At 44.3% G+C, this 15,322-nt stretch overlaps 1 protein-coding gene across 1 annotated transcript in view; it reads right to left on the bottom strand.

Moving 5' to 3' along the window:
- Positions 1-15,322, bottom strand: part of LOC147898051 (long-chain-fatty-acid--[acyl-carrier-protein] ligase AEE15, chloroplastic-like) — a 250,532-nt gene that overhangs the window by 153,868 nt on the left and 81,342 nt on the right. The window contains exons 6-12 of the mRNA XM_087379362.1: positions 3,064-3,179; positions 2,599-2,748; positions 2,453-2,520; positions 2,011-2,116; positions 1,719-1,877; positions 1,474-1,527; positions 1,182-1,262 (exon numbers count right to left, since the gene is read on the bottom strand). Coding sequence (XP_087235488.1) covers positions 1,182-1,262; positions 1,474-1,527; positions 1,719-1,877; positions 2,011-2,116; positions 2,453-2,520; positions 2,599-2,748; positions 3,064-3,179 — 734 coding nt within the window. The remainder of the gene's footprint in view (positions 1-1,181; positions 1,263-1,473; positions 1,528-1,718; positions 1,878-2,010; positions 2,117-2,452; positions 2,521-2,598; positions 2,749-3,063; positions 3,180-15,322) is intronic.

The raw sequence follows: 15,322 nt of genomic DNA on the forward strand, positions 1-15,322 counted from the left end.
GGCAAAGTGCCATCAGTGCAGCCAAAAAAGAAATCCCAGTGATCGAGTTGCCAATGACCAAACGTAGAAATACTAATATGAGTGACCAGAGTCCTAATCATAAGAGCCCAAGGCTGATCACCTTGCAGAAATTGCAACAACATTTTCCCCCTGTGGGCAAGAATATGCACATGAATATCCGTGATGTTCAATCCACCATGCATCTTGGGAGAACAAATGTGATGCATCGAAAGCAGCCTGAGACTTTTTCTACCATGTTTGGATCGCCAAAAGAGTTCAATAAAGACAGACATGAAAGATGTTAGATCTGCCTTAGTGAACATGATCAATGGCAAGTAAAACTGAATATATGCCACAAGGATGGACTGCACTATTCGAAGACGAACGTGCAAAGGCCAGATTGCCAGTTTCCAATACTCAACACACACACACACAAAGGATAAACACCAACATCAATTATAGACTGAGACAAAGCACACACTTTTTTTTAGTGAAATCTTTAGATTTTTGTGTGGGAAACCTCAAAAGAGATAAAAACCCACCAATAAGTACGAGGAAAAAGTTTTACAAGTAAAACCTCAAAGCAAAAGTCATGAGGTAGCCAAGTAAAAAGTTACATATCAAGCTAGAGGAGAATCAAACACAACATCCTCCAGCTTCAAGTTGTTGCTCTGTAAAAACTGATGCAGTGATGAAACCACACCATCAATAAAAACAAGCTGTTTTTTGCCCTTGTGATTCTTCTTGATATAGGATGGTACCCAAAATTTTTGAATCAGAGGGTCAAAAACCTGTTGTAACATGGGATGAAAAGATTCCTGTAAAAAAGGCACTTCTGCATCCCTGACAGAAGAATGCTCTGGCACAGGCATCAAAGTCACAACATAGACATACATAGAAGGGATGGTAGGAGAACATTTATAAAAAGATGCTATGTCCCCAAGGGATGCAATGTTTCCAAAACTCTAGAATTTATAGACATCACTTCAAGGAAACATTTTTTGTGATCCACATTCTATGAATCTAAAACCACCCTTGTGTCTGCCAACTAGGAATATTCACCTTTGGTCATGAACACATGCTCTTGGATATTGCAATCATGTTCACCACATCTCATATAATTTGCGATTTGATGCTTCTTTTCACCAAGTGTGTGCTTTGAATTGGAACAGCAGACTTACATTGTTTATAGGGACCCGAGCAGACACTACTGGTGAGCTCTCTGTTAATCCATACCCATTTAGCACAATAATACCAATGGCCTGTCATAGCAAAGCAATCAATCAATGTGAAAGGTATGCTAAACAGTAACATCCTGCACCTGTGCAATTTTCACTCTATATCCAATGTATTAGTTCATGTATTCATCACACTCTCCCGACTGAGAGAAGGCATTCCACACAAAAATTTATGACTCCCAAAAGAAAAGGCAACACAACAAAATGAATGAGCAGGACAAGACCACCAAATCACCTCAAAAAATTTGTCCACATGAGGTGCTAGGCTTCCTCCACCACTTATCCCTGCCTGAATTCAAAAGCAAACATCAATCTAGGCTACATAGAAAATCTGGGAAACGTCTTATATGAAAGCATTGTTGGAAAATAAATACAGGGGAAAACTTCCCTTCATATCAAAGCTAGTTGCTAAAAGTGTGAGCTTTGAGAATATTCATCAAAAAATTATAACTTATTTAAAAGGAAAAGAACTTCTGAAACCTTCTTGATTCCTATTGCTTCATGTATTTTGCTGTACACCAATTTTCTTCCCAATATATGGAAAGGAAGTAGCAGTGCTGCAAAAATTCTCGCAAAAATCCAATCTCCAGCAGCTGAAATTTCTGTTGTCTTCATTTTCGCTCTTGCTAACGCTTTCCCCTGAAACAATTAATAAGATGGATGGAGCAACTCTTTTCTAATCAGCATTCAGCAAGCAACAACAATCGCTAGAGACACATTATTTACATCTTAATACAAACTGCTTACTGGAATTTCAGGTCCAAAAGCTGACCTCGTATATCCTTTTGAACTCCATATACACCATGCTGATGCGGATCAATGTGAGAGCAATCACTTTCCTTGCTCTCGAACTAGCTGAAAGCTGCTTTTGAACTCCACTGCAGAAGAAGTGAAATCATAACCTCATCTCAATCTTTTTCATCCTAGCTAGCCTGTAGAATAAAGACGAGGTGAAATCATAACCTAGTCTCAATTGTTTTCATCCTAGCTAGTATGTAGAATAATAATCCGACACCCTAACATCATAACAATGAAACTGTATATAAGGATAGATAAAATAGGCACGTGACCCCGGCTAGCCAAAAAAGGGTTATCCTTCAGCAAGAATAACCATGCTGGATGCTGCAGCATTTCTTGAATCTCCTAAGATACATAGGTTTAAAGTGGGGGAAAAGGGGGATTCTCTAATCTAGCATGGCATGCTTTTGTTTCACCTGTAAAGAGTATCGAATACGAGTGGCACTGAGACCAAATAGTCGGGAGAAAAGTTCCTTAGATCCTCCTGCAACGAAGAAACACATTTAAGGATACCTGTATTATCAATCTGTAAGAGTTATAGCTTGCAGGCACTGTTTCCCACCTTTAGAGACTTGATATTTGTGTAAACTTGTTCAATCCCTTGCGCAAGAGAGAAATACTCGCATGAACGTTCATACATGTGCCATGGTGGAAGCAAGCTAACAAATCTATCTCCAGGTGTTATCTCAACCACTTTGCCTAAATGTTTAACCTGCAATAGAGTAAACCCATCTCCATGAATGAAAAATACTCAATACTCTACATAGATGTATCACATGTATGTACTTTGTTCTTCAATATCAGTTTGAGATCAAGATTTCCTTAATCATGTGGTATATTTTTGCTTTGGCAGGCCATTAAGGTTTTACGTCGACTTTTGGTTTACTATCTTTTTCTTCCCAAAAAAAAAACAAACGAAAAAGTACTATCTATGTTAGAATGAAACCCAAAATCTACGAAACTTTGAAATAAGGGGCTTTAGATACGTATGCAAACCAAATAATAGATCTGCCAACCCAAGCCTTGCCTGATGAAGCAAATTGGCATGTGTAAGCATGACCCCTTTAGGATTACCCGTAGTCCCACTGGTATACACAAGTGTTGCCACATCATGCGGTTCAATATCTTCAAATCTAATCGGAACTGCATTGGGGAAAAAACAGTCAAGAAGTTACAATTCTGAATTCTTTCAAAAGTAAAAATGCTGAAAGAAAACATTATGGAGATAATTTCTCCATACTCACAAATAGTTTTCTTTTTTACTATTGCACCATGTCTTTATTGACAAGCTCTGATAGCATACACTTCAACAGATAATTCCATTCATGGATTTTGTCATAACAGAATCGTCTAGAAAGAAAGAAAGTTTATTAAAGTCTTCAGAAGACCGATGGGTCTATGAGACTCTGAAAATCCTGATACAACGAGTTGTGGTAGTGGAGCTACTAAACGAGCGTCCATACCAATGCAAAATGCAAAATGCAAAAAATGCAGAATGGCAGCACTAAGTCCTAAGTACAACATAGTCATGTCGATAATCGACTATATATCAATCTCAGCATCATCATCAATATCATCATCATCCCCAGCAACAGCAAGATATCAGGATGGATGAGGCAGTGGAGGCATGAAGTCGGCAATAGAGCACTGTCGGCCGCTCAGAGGTGTGGTCCTGGCACGTCTCCTGGTCATAGCTCTGCGTCTAACCAGGGCTATTGTGACCCCCGTCGGTCGGGCTCCAACTCTAAACAAGGAGGGGATGTCTCCAAGTGTGATCTGTGTGTCGACCCTCTGTCTGAGCTGTCGGGTCATGCGCTCCAGGTCACGGTCATGTCGCGGCCTCGTCTCATTGGGGTCCATGTGATCTAGCTGAAAGAACTCCGTGATAGAGCTCTGAGAGGGATCAACCGAGGAAGAAGTCTGCTCCTGTCTCCGTGCTCGGAGTATCCTCTCGCGGTGTCTAAGTGCCTCATGAATGAAACCTGCCAAACACCGTTGGTCTGAATAGGAGAGGAAATGGGCTAAAATCCCATAACTATCTCTGAAGAGGCAGTGGAAAAGTCCTCGGATCTCATAGTACACTGGACAGATAAAGATGAAATGCTCCTCTGTCTCAACCTCCTGTATGTCACATAGTGTGCATATGCGCCGCTCCCAGGGTAGTCGCCCTGCTCTGCTGCTCTCGATGCGAAGTCTGTGTGAAGAGACCCGGAACTGCCCAAGAGAGATCCTCATCGAGTGGGGTAGGTGAATCTGTGTATCCTGGTGGGTCAATGAAACCCTCCGCTGTGAAATGTAAGAAGTGATCTCTGTAGAGGCTAAGCTTCATTGGGAGTTCACTCGGTTCCAACTAGGTCCGAAAAGTGTGTAGCTGTAGTAGACCCTCACGGATAACCTGGTTGACCTCGTGTGATAAGAGGGGAGAGAACGGAGCATCCATGCTATACTGGAAGGGAGGTAGTCTATCCATGTGGAGCCCCAGTCAATCAAACCATCTCTCTGTACATGCATACTAGCACCTCTGATCTCCTCCTGCTGCAAGTGCCATAGAAGAGGATAGAGCTATCCATGGTAGCCGGCTACGCCCCGAGGTATAATCCCCATATTCCCTAGCTCGGTAGAGATATGTGATGACCTGAAATGCAGCATGTAGCTGTAAAGGGGGTGACCCAAACTCAGCCTGAATGATCTGGTGAGGAACGGATGACTTACCACGAATCATCCGTGATAGCATGAGAACCCTGTAGCCGCTCCACACGGGCCCACTCTGTATCTGACAAGTCTGGCCCCCAACAAGGACTGCCGTACATCCCCGCTGGGAGAGCCAAGGAGTTAAAAAGCAACCCCTTGGTGCATGGATCCTGAAAGTGTGAGCGGAAGCACTGCCTCTCTAGCCTGGCCAATGAGGCATACCCTCTACTCAAGCGTGCATGCATCGTGGGTCTCATAGTGAAGTTCGGTCCGGAGAAGATAACCCTAAGATAAGTGTATGATGAAACTATCTCAACAGATGACCCCGCAAATGTGAACTGCTCCTGACGCATGATGGCTCGAGATGTATTGAAGATCATGACCTTGGTTTTACCCAGGTTGACCTTCAAATCATGAGACTCACAAAATGACTGTAGTGCGTCTAGGTGTCTCTAAAGCCCCTCTACTGAGGAAGACAAGAGAGCCACGTCATCTGCATAGAGCAAAATCTGGATCAGCGTGCCCGCAAGAGAGCAACCTACACCCCCCTGTGTCTGCATCACTGTCTCAAGCTCGTCAATGTAGAGGCCAAACAAGGTAGGTGGCAAAGGACACCCTTGTTTGATCCCGATGGTACTCATGATCTCGTTTGTCCACCCGGATCCTACCTGAACTCTGCCAGAAACTCTCTCGTAAAGTGCCATGACAGCCCAAATGATCTCCTGGTCATAACCCAAGTCCTGTAGGCGCCGTATGAGGCGGGCTCTCGGGACCGTGTCAAATGTCTTGCGAAAATCCACAAAGCAACAATAAACCCTCTGCTTCCGTGACCTCGCCTCCTCGATGATACATCTGAGCATCAGAATGTGGTCCATGGTTCCATGATCACGCCGGAATCCGGCCTGTCCTGCTGCTCTGAGTTCTCGACACTCTGCAAGTCTGCTAACCTCGGAGTCAAGTACTGATGCATAAATCTTGGACATGACATGTCCAATCATAATGGTCCTGTAGTTCTCTGGGCTCATGGGTTTCCCTGCCTTGTGGATGGGTGAGATAGTGTTAGAGAAAGGCCTCTCAAAAAAGGTCAAAACTCTTGAAATAGTACTTTGAATTTTACGGGTCCATCGTAGGCCTAAGAGACAAATAGAACCTCCAGTATTCATCCAGAGGTCAAAGATTGACTTTGGCACAGTCTATCATACGCTTCTTCCTATATGCAGATGATGTGCTGCTGATCTCAGATGCACCAAAGGGGTTTCAAATACATTTAATAGAACTGCAGGCTTTCTGTGAGAGCCGAACCATGAAGATCAACTTGGGTAAATCCAAGCTTATGATCTTCAACAATAACAATGAAGCTCAGCTCCAATGTGAGACTTTCACACTTGCAGAGAAGCTGATTTGGGATAGTCAGATCCTATGTATATTTGCGGTGTGCTTTCACAGGTCCCAAGCTTAACATAAAACCAGTGGCGTGAGCATGCTTGACCAAAGAGCACTCAGCATTATTGAGAATAGAAAGAAAGAAGAAAGAAAGTTTATTAAAGTCTTCGGAAGACCGATGGGTCTATGAGACTGAAAATCCTGATACAACGAGCTGTGGTAGTGGAGCTACTAAACAAGCATCCATACCAATGCAAAATGCAAAATGCAAAAAATGCAAAAATGCAAAATGGCAGTACTAAGTACAACATAGTCATGTCGATGGTCGACTATATATCAATCTCAACGTCATCATCAATGTCATCATCATCCCCAGCAACAGCAAGATATTAGGATGGATGAGGCAATGGAGGCATGAAGTCGGCAATAGAGTGCTGGGCCATGTTGAGAGTTCATGCTCAACATCATGTGATCATGTGTGCATAGCACCATCACGTGATCACATGTGCATAGCACTAACCTTATAGAGTGCTATAAAGGAAAGGGTTAGATCCCCTAACCCTAACCCTAAAAGGGTTTGTATATATTCTATTTTTCAACTAATTCTAGTGTACAGTTAGTCATTTGTGGTGTGCTCTCTAGCTGTGCCCTCTCTCCTCATCTCCACTCTTCTCCTCTCCCCTCTTCATATTTTGTCATGGTATCAGAGCTTCCTTGTCTTCCGCTGAGACATTGAGTTTCTTGAGAGAGTGAGAGAGATTGTGAGATTGAGAGTTCTCTTGAGTGATTGTGAGATCCTTCCCTTCACTTCCGTTGAGAGAAAATTCCGTCCATTTGGTGAGATATTTCCGTTCATCTCCTTCAAGAGTTTGTGAAAGATTTTTGTTCTTCTGTGAGAGAATTCTATTCTTGAGAGATTGAGAGATCTACGGTGAGAGAGAGTGTTCTGCTTCCTTTGTACTTGGAGTAAGAAAGGAAAGATAGTGAGTCTTATCTCTGCAAAGAACAAGTAAAGCTTTAGTGAGATCTCTCTTCGAAGAGAGAAGAGAAAGAGTTATGTTTGGAGCTCAAGTCCTGCGAGACTCCAAGTCTCTCATGTAACTAGAGAGCTCCAATTGCTTCGACTCCTCCAAGTCCACACAGCTTCATCCGCCAGAGCCTTCAACACGACCATCAACAGCCTCAAGTGGAATATCAAGCTTCGGCCAGTCTTCAGAATACCGACGACGCAAGCCTTAGCCCGTATCTGCCAAACCACTGTTGCAACGACCGAGCACCGCAATCTCTTCAACAGCGGCTTCCACCAAGTTTGCAACGACAGCTGCTTCTAAGCCCACGTTTCCCTTGCGTATGGCTCGATCGAATTGGTCACAAAGGGTCCTTAAGATAGGCGCGTCTTGTAGGGCCAGGATCCGTGAGTTCTCCGCGGCCCAGTTCACTACTTTTAAAAGGGATGCCTCGGCGTGACTAAGCCATTCTTTGGGCTTTCCCGCACAGACTCCCTCGACCTTGGCCTTGAGAAAGAATTCCACAGAATGCTTCAGATGATCCGTGCAGGCAGTAAGACCGTCCGGAGTGATTGGCTTCCATGATGGAAACGATTCGAGCTCCACCTGGCTCCACAAGAAGTTGAGCGCACCCAAGTTCTTGCAAGAGGAAGCGCGTTCTTTGGAGGTAGAGCTTATCGTAAGGGCCTCGTTGTAGAGATCCCGAGCACGAACGAGCTTACTTCGCTTGGTTGACAAGTCACAACCGCCGCTGGAGACTTCACGGCCAATGTTATATATTGAAGATGAATTGCCTGAGCCTTTCTCCAACTACAAAGCCCACCGACGGACGGGCCTCAACGCTCTAGCTGTTGTGTGCTCCATTGAGCACTAATGCCTCTGCAGCTCCATCAGCAAATTCTGCTGACTCCAGTGCAGCTAGCATCACCGCAGCGCAACAGTGCATCCAATCCAAATGATGCCCTCGACCAAAGCTCTAGCTGCACCACAACAAAGCGGCATGAATCGGACGGAAGAGAGCATCGGAATCAGCATCATCGTCGAAATCTTTCCTAGATTCCAGTGACCCACAGCTAGACACGTGGCATAGGCCTTATCCTCAGGGTCACCACACAGCAGGTTTGGTCATCAAAATGCCACATCACCTTATCTGGTTAAGTTAACCCAGGTACCATAACCCTGGTTATCAAGCAGATAGGGTTCGTCAGTGTCTTGACACGTGGCAGATAGGATGATACCAGGTGAAGTCAATTTGACCTTGGGTTAGTAAGCTTAGTCAGCAGCTGCCACATCACCATTGCCACATCATCCCACGTCAGCACCGATTGCCACGTCACCTGCCACGTCATCAGTGACACGTCATCAGCCACGTCACCTACCACATCATCAGTGACACATCATCAGCCACGTCACCTGCCACGTCATCAGTGACACGTCATCAGCCACGTCATCAGGGACACGTCATCAGTGCCACGTCAGCATTGCCACGTCACCTTGCTGACATCATCTGTGCCCCCTCAGCACTGCCACCTCAGCAGTCCAGTCAACACTGACCCCTGCAGGCACAGTCCCTTGCCAGGCACACTGTGCACACACTGCATGTGCACACTCCTGCCACCTCAGCACAGAGCTTCACTAGCACACCTCTTTCTAAGCACAGTGCCACATCATCATTGCATGTGACTCACAGTGACACATCATCATTGAGCACCATTTGCACTCCTTTTGCCCCTCCACCTAGATCAAGTCGTATCTCTTGATCCAGGAAGAATTTGAGGGTGCTCCAAAAAGGAAAGTCGCTCGTTTTTTCGTGCTCTACGCGCTCGTTACATCACGTGCACATTTCGGCGCAAGTTACACTCACATTTGAGCCTTGCCGACAAAACCACTTCCTTTAGGCACATTTGCCTCTACATCGACGCATCTGACCCAGCACTTAAAAAGAACAAAAGAAAAGGAATTATTTGCTGCTCTTTCATCGATCGACGGTTGGTTTAGATCTAGATCAGAGTAGACTAGATCGCCATAGAGGGGACGCTTTGAATTCCCCAAGTTGCCAATCTAAGCCATGCCCGAAATTCCCGACTAGTACCTACTCGGAGTCAGTCCATACGCTCACATCCGATTTCACATCATTACATTACCTGAAACCTTACGTTCATCAGTTCAGTGAGCAGACTTCAGAGTTCAGAGGCATTGCAGATTGATTCAGTGGGCAGATAGCACTTGATTTCACACACACATGCCACCATTGTAAAGCCTATTTGGCTATCTCACGGCATCGTGCACATCATTTTTTAGCCTTGTAAAGCCTCTTGGCTATTCCCCGCATCATTGCCACAAGCCTTGTAACACAGATCAGATCTTATATACTGCAGTTCTATCTTCACCGACGGTACAGAGATTTCACTTGGCATCTTCAGTGCATTTGCAGTTGATTCATACAGAGTTTTTCAGGACACTTTTGAGTACATTGTTTGCACCATGTCGACTAGCAACCTCAATCTGGAGGCATCTGCTAAGTTAGACAACTCCAATTACGGTACATGGAAATACCGAATGGAGACCATTCTTGTGCTTCAGGACAAATGGGAGTATGTCGATGGATCTATCCCTAGACCATTGGCCGATCCAGCCACCAATAGCTCTACTCCATCTGTTGTCACAGCACCAGCAACGGGATCTACATCGGGATCTACATCTACACAAACAGTTTCCGCACCAGTAGCAGATCCTGCCATTGCCCGAGCTCAAGCAGAATGGGATAAGAAAGATAAGTATGCCTATCACCTGATCAAGCAGAATGTGCAAGATGTCATGCTAGGACAGCTCAACACAGTCAAGACATCAAAAGAAGCATGGGATATGTTCGCAGCTCTCTACGAGTCCAAGAACACATCCAGGATTCTCACCTTGAGAAACCAGATCAACCAGAGTTCCGCAATAGCAATGAAACCGGTCATGCTTATATACTCCGCATCAAAGACTACAACAATCAACTTGCAGCAGCAGGAGAGACTATGAATCCCGCAGAAATGGTTCAAGTAATCCTGAATGGACTAGGAGAAGGATATGAGAATCTAGTCCAGAGTATTGCCATCCAACGGCAAATTCCAACACTGGAAGAACTTCAGTCAGTTCTACTTGGTGAAGAACTCAGGACTCACGCCATTCAAGCACGTAAAGGTCATTCTAATGATCAGGCATTCACAGCTTCAGAGAGAAGCAGAGGCAAAGGCAGAAACAGAGGTAGATCATACCAGAAAAGTGGTCATCATCAACAAAATCAAAGTCAGAATCACCATCAGCACCAGCATCATCCTCAGCAACATCAAAATCAGCAAAGAGGAAATCATTCCAACCGAGGAAGATTCCAAGGACGAGGGAATGCATCCACCAATGTGTCAAACATCCAGTGCAACTATTGTCACAAGTTTGGACACTATGAAAGAGATTGCCGCAAGAAGCAGTATGACCAAGGCGGTCAATCCAATCGAGGGAATTCCCGAGGAAGAGGAAATCATCGTGGTGGACATTCTAGTCACAGTCATTTTGCAAATGAACATGGAAATATGTTTCTTGCAAGTGAGGAATTGCATCAGACTGATACAATGCATCTAGACACTGATTTCAATCCCAAAGAGGATTTCAGCTATCAAGTCGACCAAGTGGAACAGGATCCTTGGTACATCGACAGCGGTGCATCATCTCATATGACAAATCATCAGAAATGGTTCACAGAAATGAAGCCATTAGAAGGTCAAAAGAATGTCATCTACACAGCAGACAATACACCGACAGGTGTTATCCCTATGAACAATTTCACTGGTACAAAAGGATTAGTCACAGATGTGCTCTATGTTCCGAAGCTCAGCAAGAACCTTTTGTCAGTAGGTCAAATGACGGAACACAACTACAAAGTCATCTTCGACGGTGATGAATGCACTATCAGAGACAAATCCAAAAGAGGTCAGCTAGTAGCAAAAGGTGTCAAGGAAGGACGCTTATACAGGATGCTAGCTACAGTACCAGATAAGCATGCCATGTCAGCTCAAATGCAACAGATGCCACTATCTGCAAAATGGCACAAGAGATTTGGTCATGTCAACTTCAAGTACTTGTTAGATCTCAGGAATCAGAATATGGCAATTGGGATTCCGAAGCTACAGTTTCTTGGAAAAGTTTGTGAAGCATGCTGCTTCGGCAAACAAAAGCGAACCAACTTTGTCAGAAGTACCTCTCGTGCACGAGGTATTCTTGATTTGATTCATACAGATGTATGGGGTTATGCCCAGACCCGCAGCATCAATGGTTCACTTTATTACTTGACCTTCATCGACGACTACAGCAGATATTGTTGGGTCTACTTTCTGAAAGAGAAATCTGAAGTGTTTGCCAGATTTCAAGAATTCAAAGCCATGGTAGAAAACCAAACAGGCAGAAAGATCAAAGTCATGAGATCAGACAGAGGAGGTGAATACATGTCTTCAGCATTCATGAACTTTTGCAAAAATCATGGCATTCGAAGACAATTCACATGTGCAGATACTCCTCAGCAAAATGCAAGAGCTGAAAGGAAGAATGGGACTTTAGCAGACAGTGCTAGAGCAATGCTTAGTGAAAAGCATCTTCCGAATCAGTATTGGGCAGAAGCAATAGCTACAGCTAACTACTTGCTTAATCGGCTTCCTACCGAACCGATACAAGGTATGACTCCTTATGAAGCATTCACTGGACACAAGCCACGCATTGGGCATCTCCGCATATTTGGTTGCATAGCATATGCCCACATACATGATGATCATCGCAGGAAATTGGATGCGAAGTCACGCAAATGCATCATGGTTGGCTACAGTGAAGAAAGCAAAGCATACAAATTGTATGATCCCATCAACCGCAAAGTCATTATCTCCAGAGATGTAATCTTCGATGAGGAATCAGAATGGAAAACCTCACCTACACAGGAGATAGAAGCATCGACTTCACAGTCATCTACAGAACAGGTTAATGAAGAAGAGCAAGAATTGCCACCAACACCCCAAGCAGCGCCATAGCAGCTTAGACGGTCTACTAGGGAAAGTAGACCACCAGCCAGATTGACATATGCTCAGAAAGGCAAAGCAATTCAGGTGGAAACCACCAACTATGCTCTTATGACTACCATCATGGCTACAGAAGAGCCAGTGTACTTCGAAGACGCTTCGAAGACGCAGTAGACAAGCCAGAATGGCAAACTGCTATGAATGAAGAAATGGATGCTTTGTATAAAAATAACACTTGGGAATTATGCGACCTTCCACCAGGAAAGAAGGCCATAGCCAACAAATGGGTATACAAAGTGAAGTACAATCCAGATGGCAGTATTCAGAGATACAAAGCCAGATTAGTTGCAAAAGGATTTGCACAACAATATGGCCAAGATTATGATGAGACTTATGCTCCAGTAGCAAAGATGGATTCCATACGGTTCTTGATATCACTAGCGACACTCAGCAAATGGAATGTGTATCAGCTCGATGTCAAGAATGCATTTCTCAATGGTTATCTAGACGAGGAAGTCTACATGCAACAACCAGCCGGTTATGTTGAACCAGGAAAGGAAAACAAGGTTTGCCATCTCAAGAAAAGTCTCTATGGCTTAAAGCAAGCACCCAGGAGTTGGTACAGCAGAATTGATAAGTATTTTGCTGATCTGGGATACATGAAGTCCAATGCAGATCATACTCTCTACTACAAAGTTCAAGGGGAAGATATTACTATTGCACTTTTGTACGTAGATGATCTGATTGTGACAGGAAGCAAGGATAGCTTCATCAGAAAACTAAAACAAGACTTATCTGTAGAGTTCGACATGAAAGATCTTGGACTTATGCACTATTGTCTTGGAATTGAGTTCTGGAGAGATTCAGATAGCACATTCATGAGTCAGCTCAAGTATGTTGATAGTCTCCTGAAGAAGTTTCATATGGCAGATTGCAAGATTGCAGCCACTCCCATGGAACAGAGTTTGAAACTTACTAAAGATTCAGAAAAGCCTACAGTCAATGACAGATACTACAGGCAACTCATTGGATCTCTTATATATCTGACAATCACACGGCCAGATATTTGTTATGCAGTAAGCTCACTAGCACAGTTTACGGCAACTCCAAAACAATCTCACTGGAATGCAGCCAAAAGAGTCTTGAGATACATCAGAGGTACAAGACAGTTTGGGATAGAATACAGAGGAAGTCATCCACGGTTGCATGGATACTGTGACAGTGACTATGCTGGAGATCATGAGACCAGGAGATCGACACAGGGATATGCATTTTTCCTTGGTCAAGGTGCTATATCATGGTTGTCAAACAAACAGCCAACTGTTTCTTTGTCTTCGACTGAAGCAGAATATAGAGCACTCACTACAGGTGCATGTGAGGCTATATGGCTCAGAAGACTATTGTCAGAAACAGATTACTTTGATGAGTCAAAGCCAACAACAATATACTGTGATAATCAATCGGCTCAAGCATTGGCCAAAAATCCAGTATATCACTCCACGACAAAGCACATTGATGTCAGAGAGCACTTCATCAGAGAAAGAGTGTTACTTGGTGACATCACACTGCAGCATTGTGATAGCAAAGAGAATGTTGCAGACATCTTTACCAAACCACTCGGTAAAGAGCTATTCGAGAAACACCGACTAGCTCTTGGTTTGATACAGAGGAAGGACATTCCCATTAAAGGGGTGTGATGGAATGTAATGCTCAGTCCTTCTTCTATTCCCCAGAATCATCATCTTGAGGGAAGGCCTACTTCATGATGTTGATCTTGAGGGAAGGTGTTGAGAGTTCATGCTCAACATCATGTGATCATGTGTGCATAGCACCATCACGTGATCATATGTGCATAGCACTAACCTTATGGAGTGCTATAAAGGAAAGGGTTAGATCCCCTAACCCTAACCCTAAAAGGGTTTGTATATATTCTATTTTTCAACTAATTCTAGTGTACAGTTAGTCATTTGTGGTGTGCTCTCTAGCTGTGCCATCTCTCCTCATCTCCACTCTTCTCCTCTCCCCTCTTCATATTTTGTCAGGCCACTCAGAGGTGCGGTCCTGGCACGTCTCCTGGTCGTAGCTCTGCGTCTAACTAGGGCTACTGTGACCCCCGTCGGTCGGGGCTCCGACTCTAAACAAGGAGGGGATGTCTCCAAGTGTGATCTGTGTGTCGACCCTCTGTCTGAGCTGTCAGGTCACGGGCTCCAGATCACGGTCATGTCGAGGCCTCGTCTCGTTGGGGTCCATGTGATCTAGCTGAAAGAACTCCGTGATAGAGCTCTGAGAGGGATCAACCGAGGAAGAAGTTTGCTCCTGTCTCCGTGCTCGAGGTATCCTCTCTCGGTGTTTAAGTGCCTCATGAATGAAACCTGTCAAACACCACTGGTCTGGGAAGGAGAGGAAACGGGCTAAAATCCCATAACTATCCCTGAAGAGGCAGTGGAAACGTCCTCGGATCTCATAGTACACAGGACACCTGAAGATGAAATGCTCCTCTGTCTCCACCTCCTGTATGTCACACAGTGTGCATATGCGCCGCTCCCTGGGTAGTCGCTCAGCTCTAAGAGAGTGTTTTCAGACACATTTCTAGCACATGACCACGAAAATAGTTCTCTTTAATTCTCTTGTTAAATCAAAAGCCTTATATGTAGGAGCATTTCGGGTAGTTTAGACCTCAGAGACGAGTGGAGTAATTCAGAGGGATTGTCACGATGCTATTTCGAGTGATTCGGGGAAAAGATGTACTCCACATGACATTATTTTGGTAGAATTTGCGGCGAGAGACTGACACACATATGCCTTATTCCAGATCATCATCTATCTAGAACGGTTTTAGATGGACAAATGTAGGGTGTGAGAGACTATCATGGAAGGTCCTCTCGTCATGTATGCAGCTTGCTATGGAGGGAGAGGAGCGGATGCCTCATTCCAGATCATCACCTAATTGGAATGGGTCAAGCATTTCAGCTGATGTAGGCCGTGAGAGACTACCATGGAATGTCTCTCATTGTCTATGCAGCTTGCTATGGAGGGAGATGAGCAATGTTGGTATGCACGAGTCTCCTCTTGGTTCCAACTGCAGGACGTAGACATCTAATGATCATTTACCACCATATCAGTACTCATAGATACCCCTTTCCTTCATCTGACATAGGAAGAG

The sequence above is a fragment of the Dipteris shenzhenensis genome, chromosome 9 (genome assembly GCF_047967505.1).
Source record: "Dipteris shenzhenensis isolate YYH24624 ecotype China chromosome 9, Dip_SZ_1.0, whole genome shotgun sequence".
NCBI classification, from domain to species: Eukaryota; Viridiplantae; Streptophyta; class Polypodiopsida; order Gleicheniales; family Dipteridaceae; genus Dipteris; species Dipteris shenzhenensis.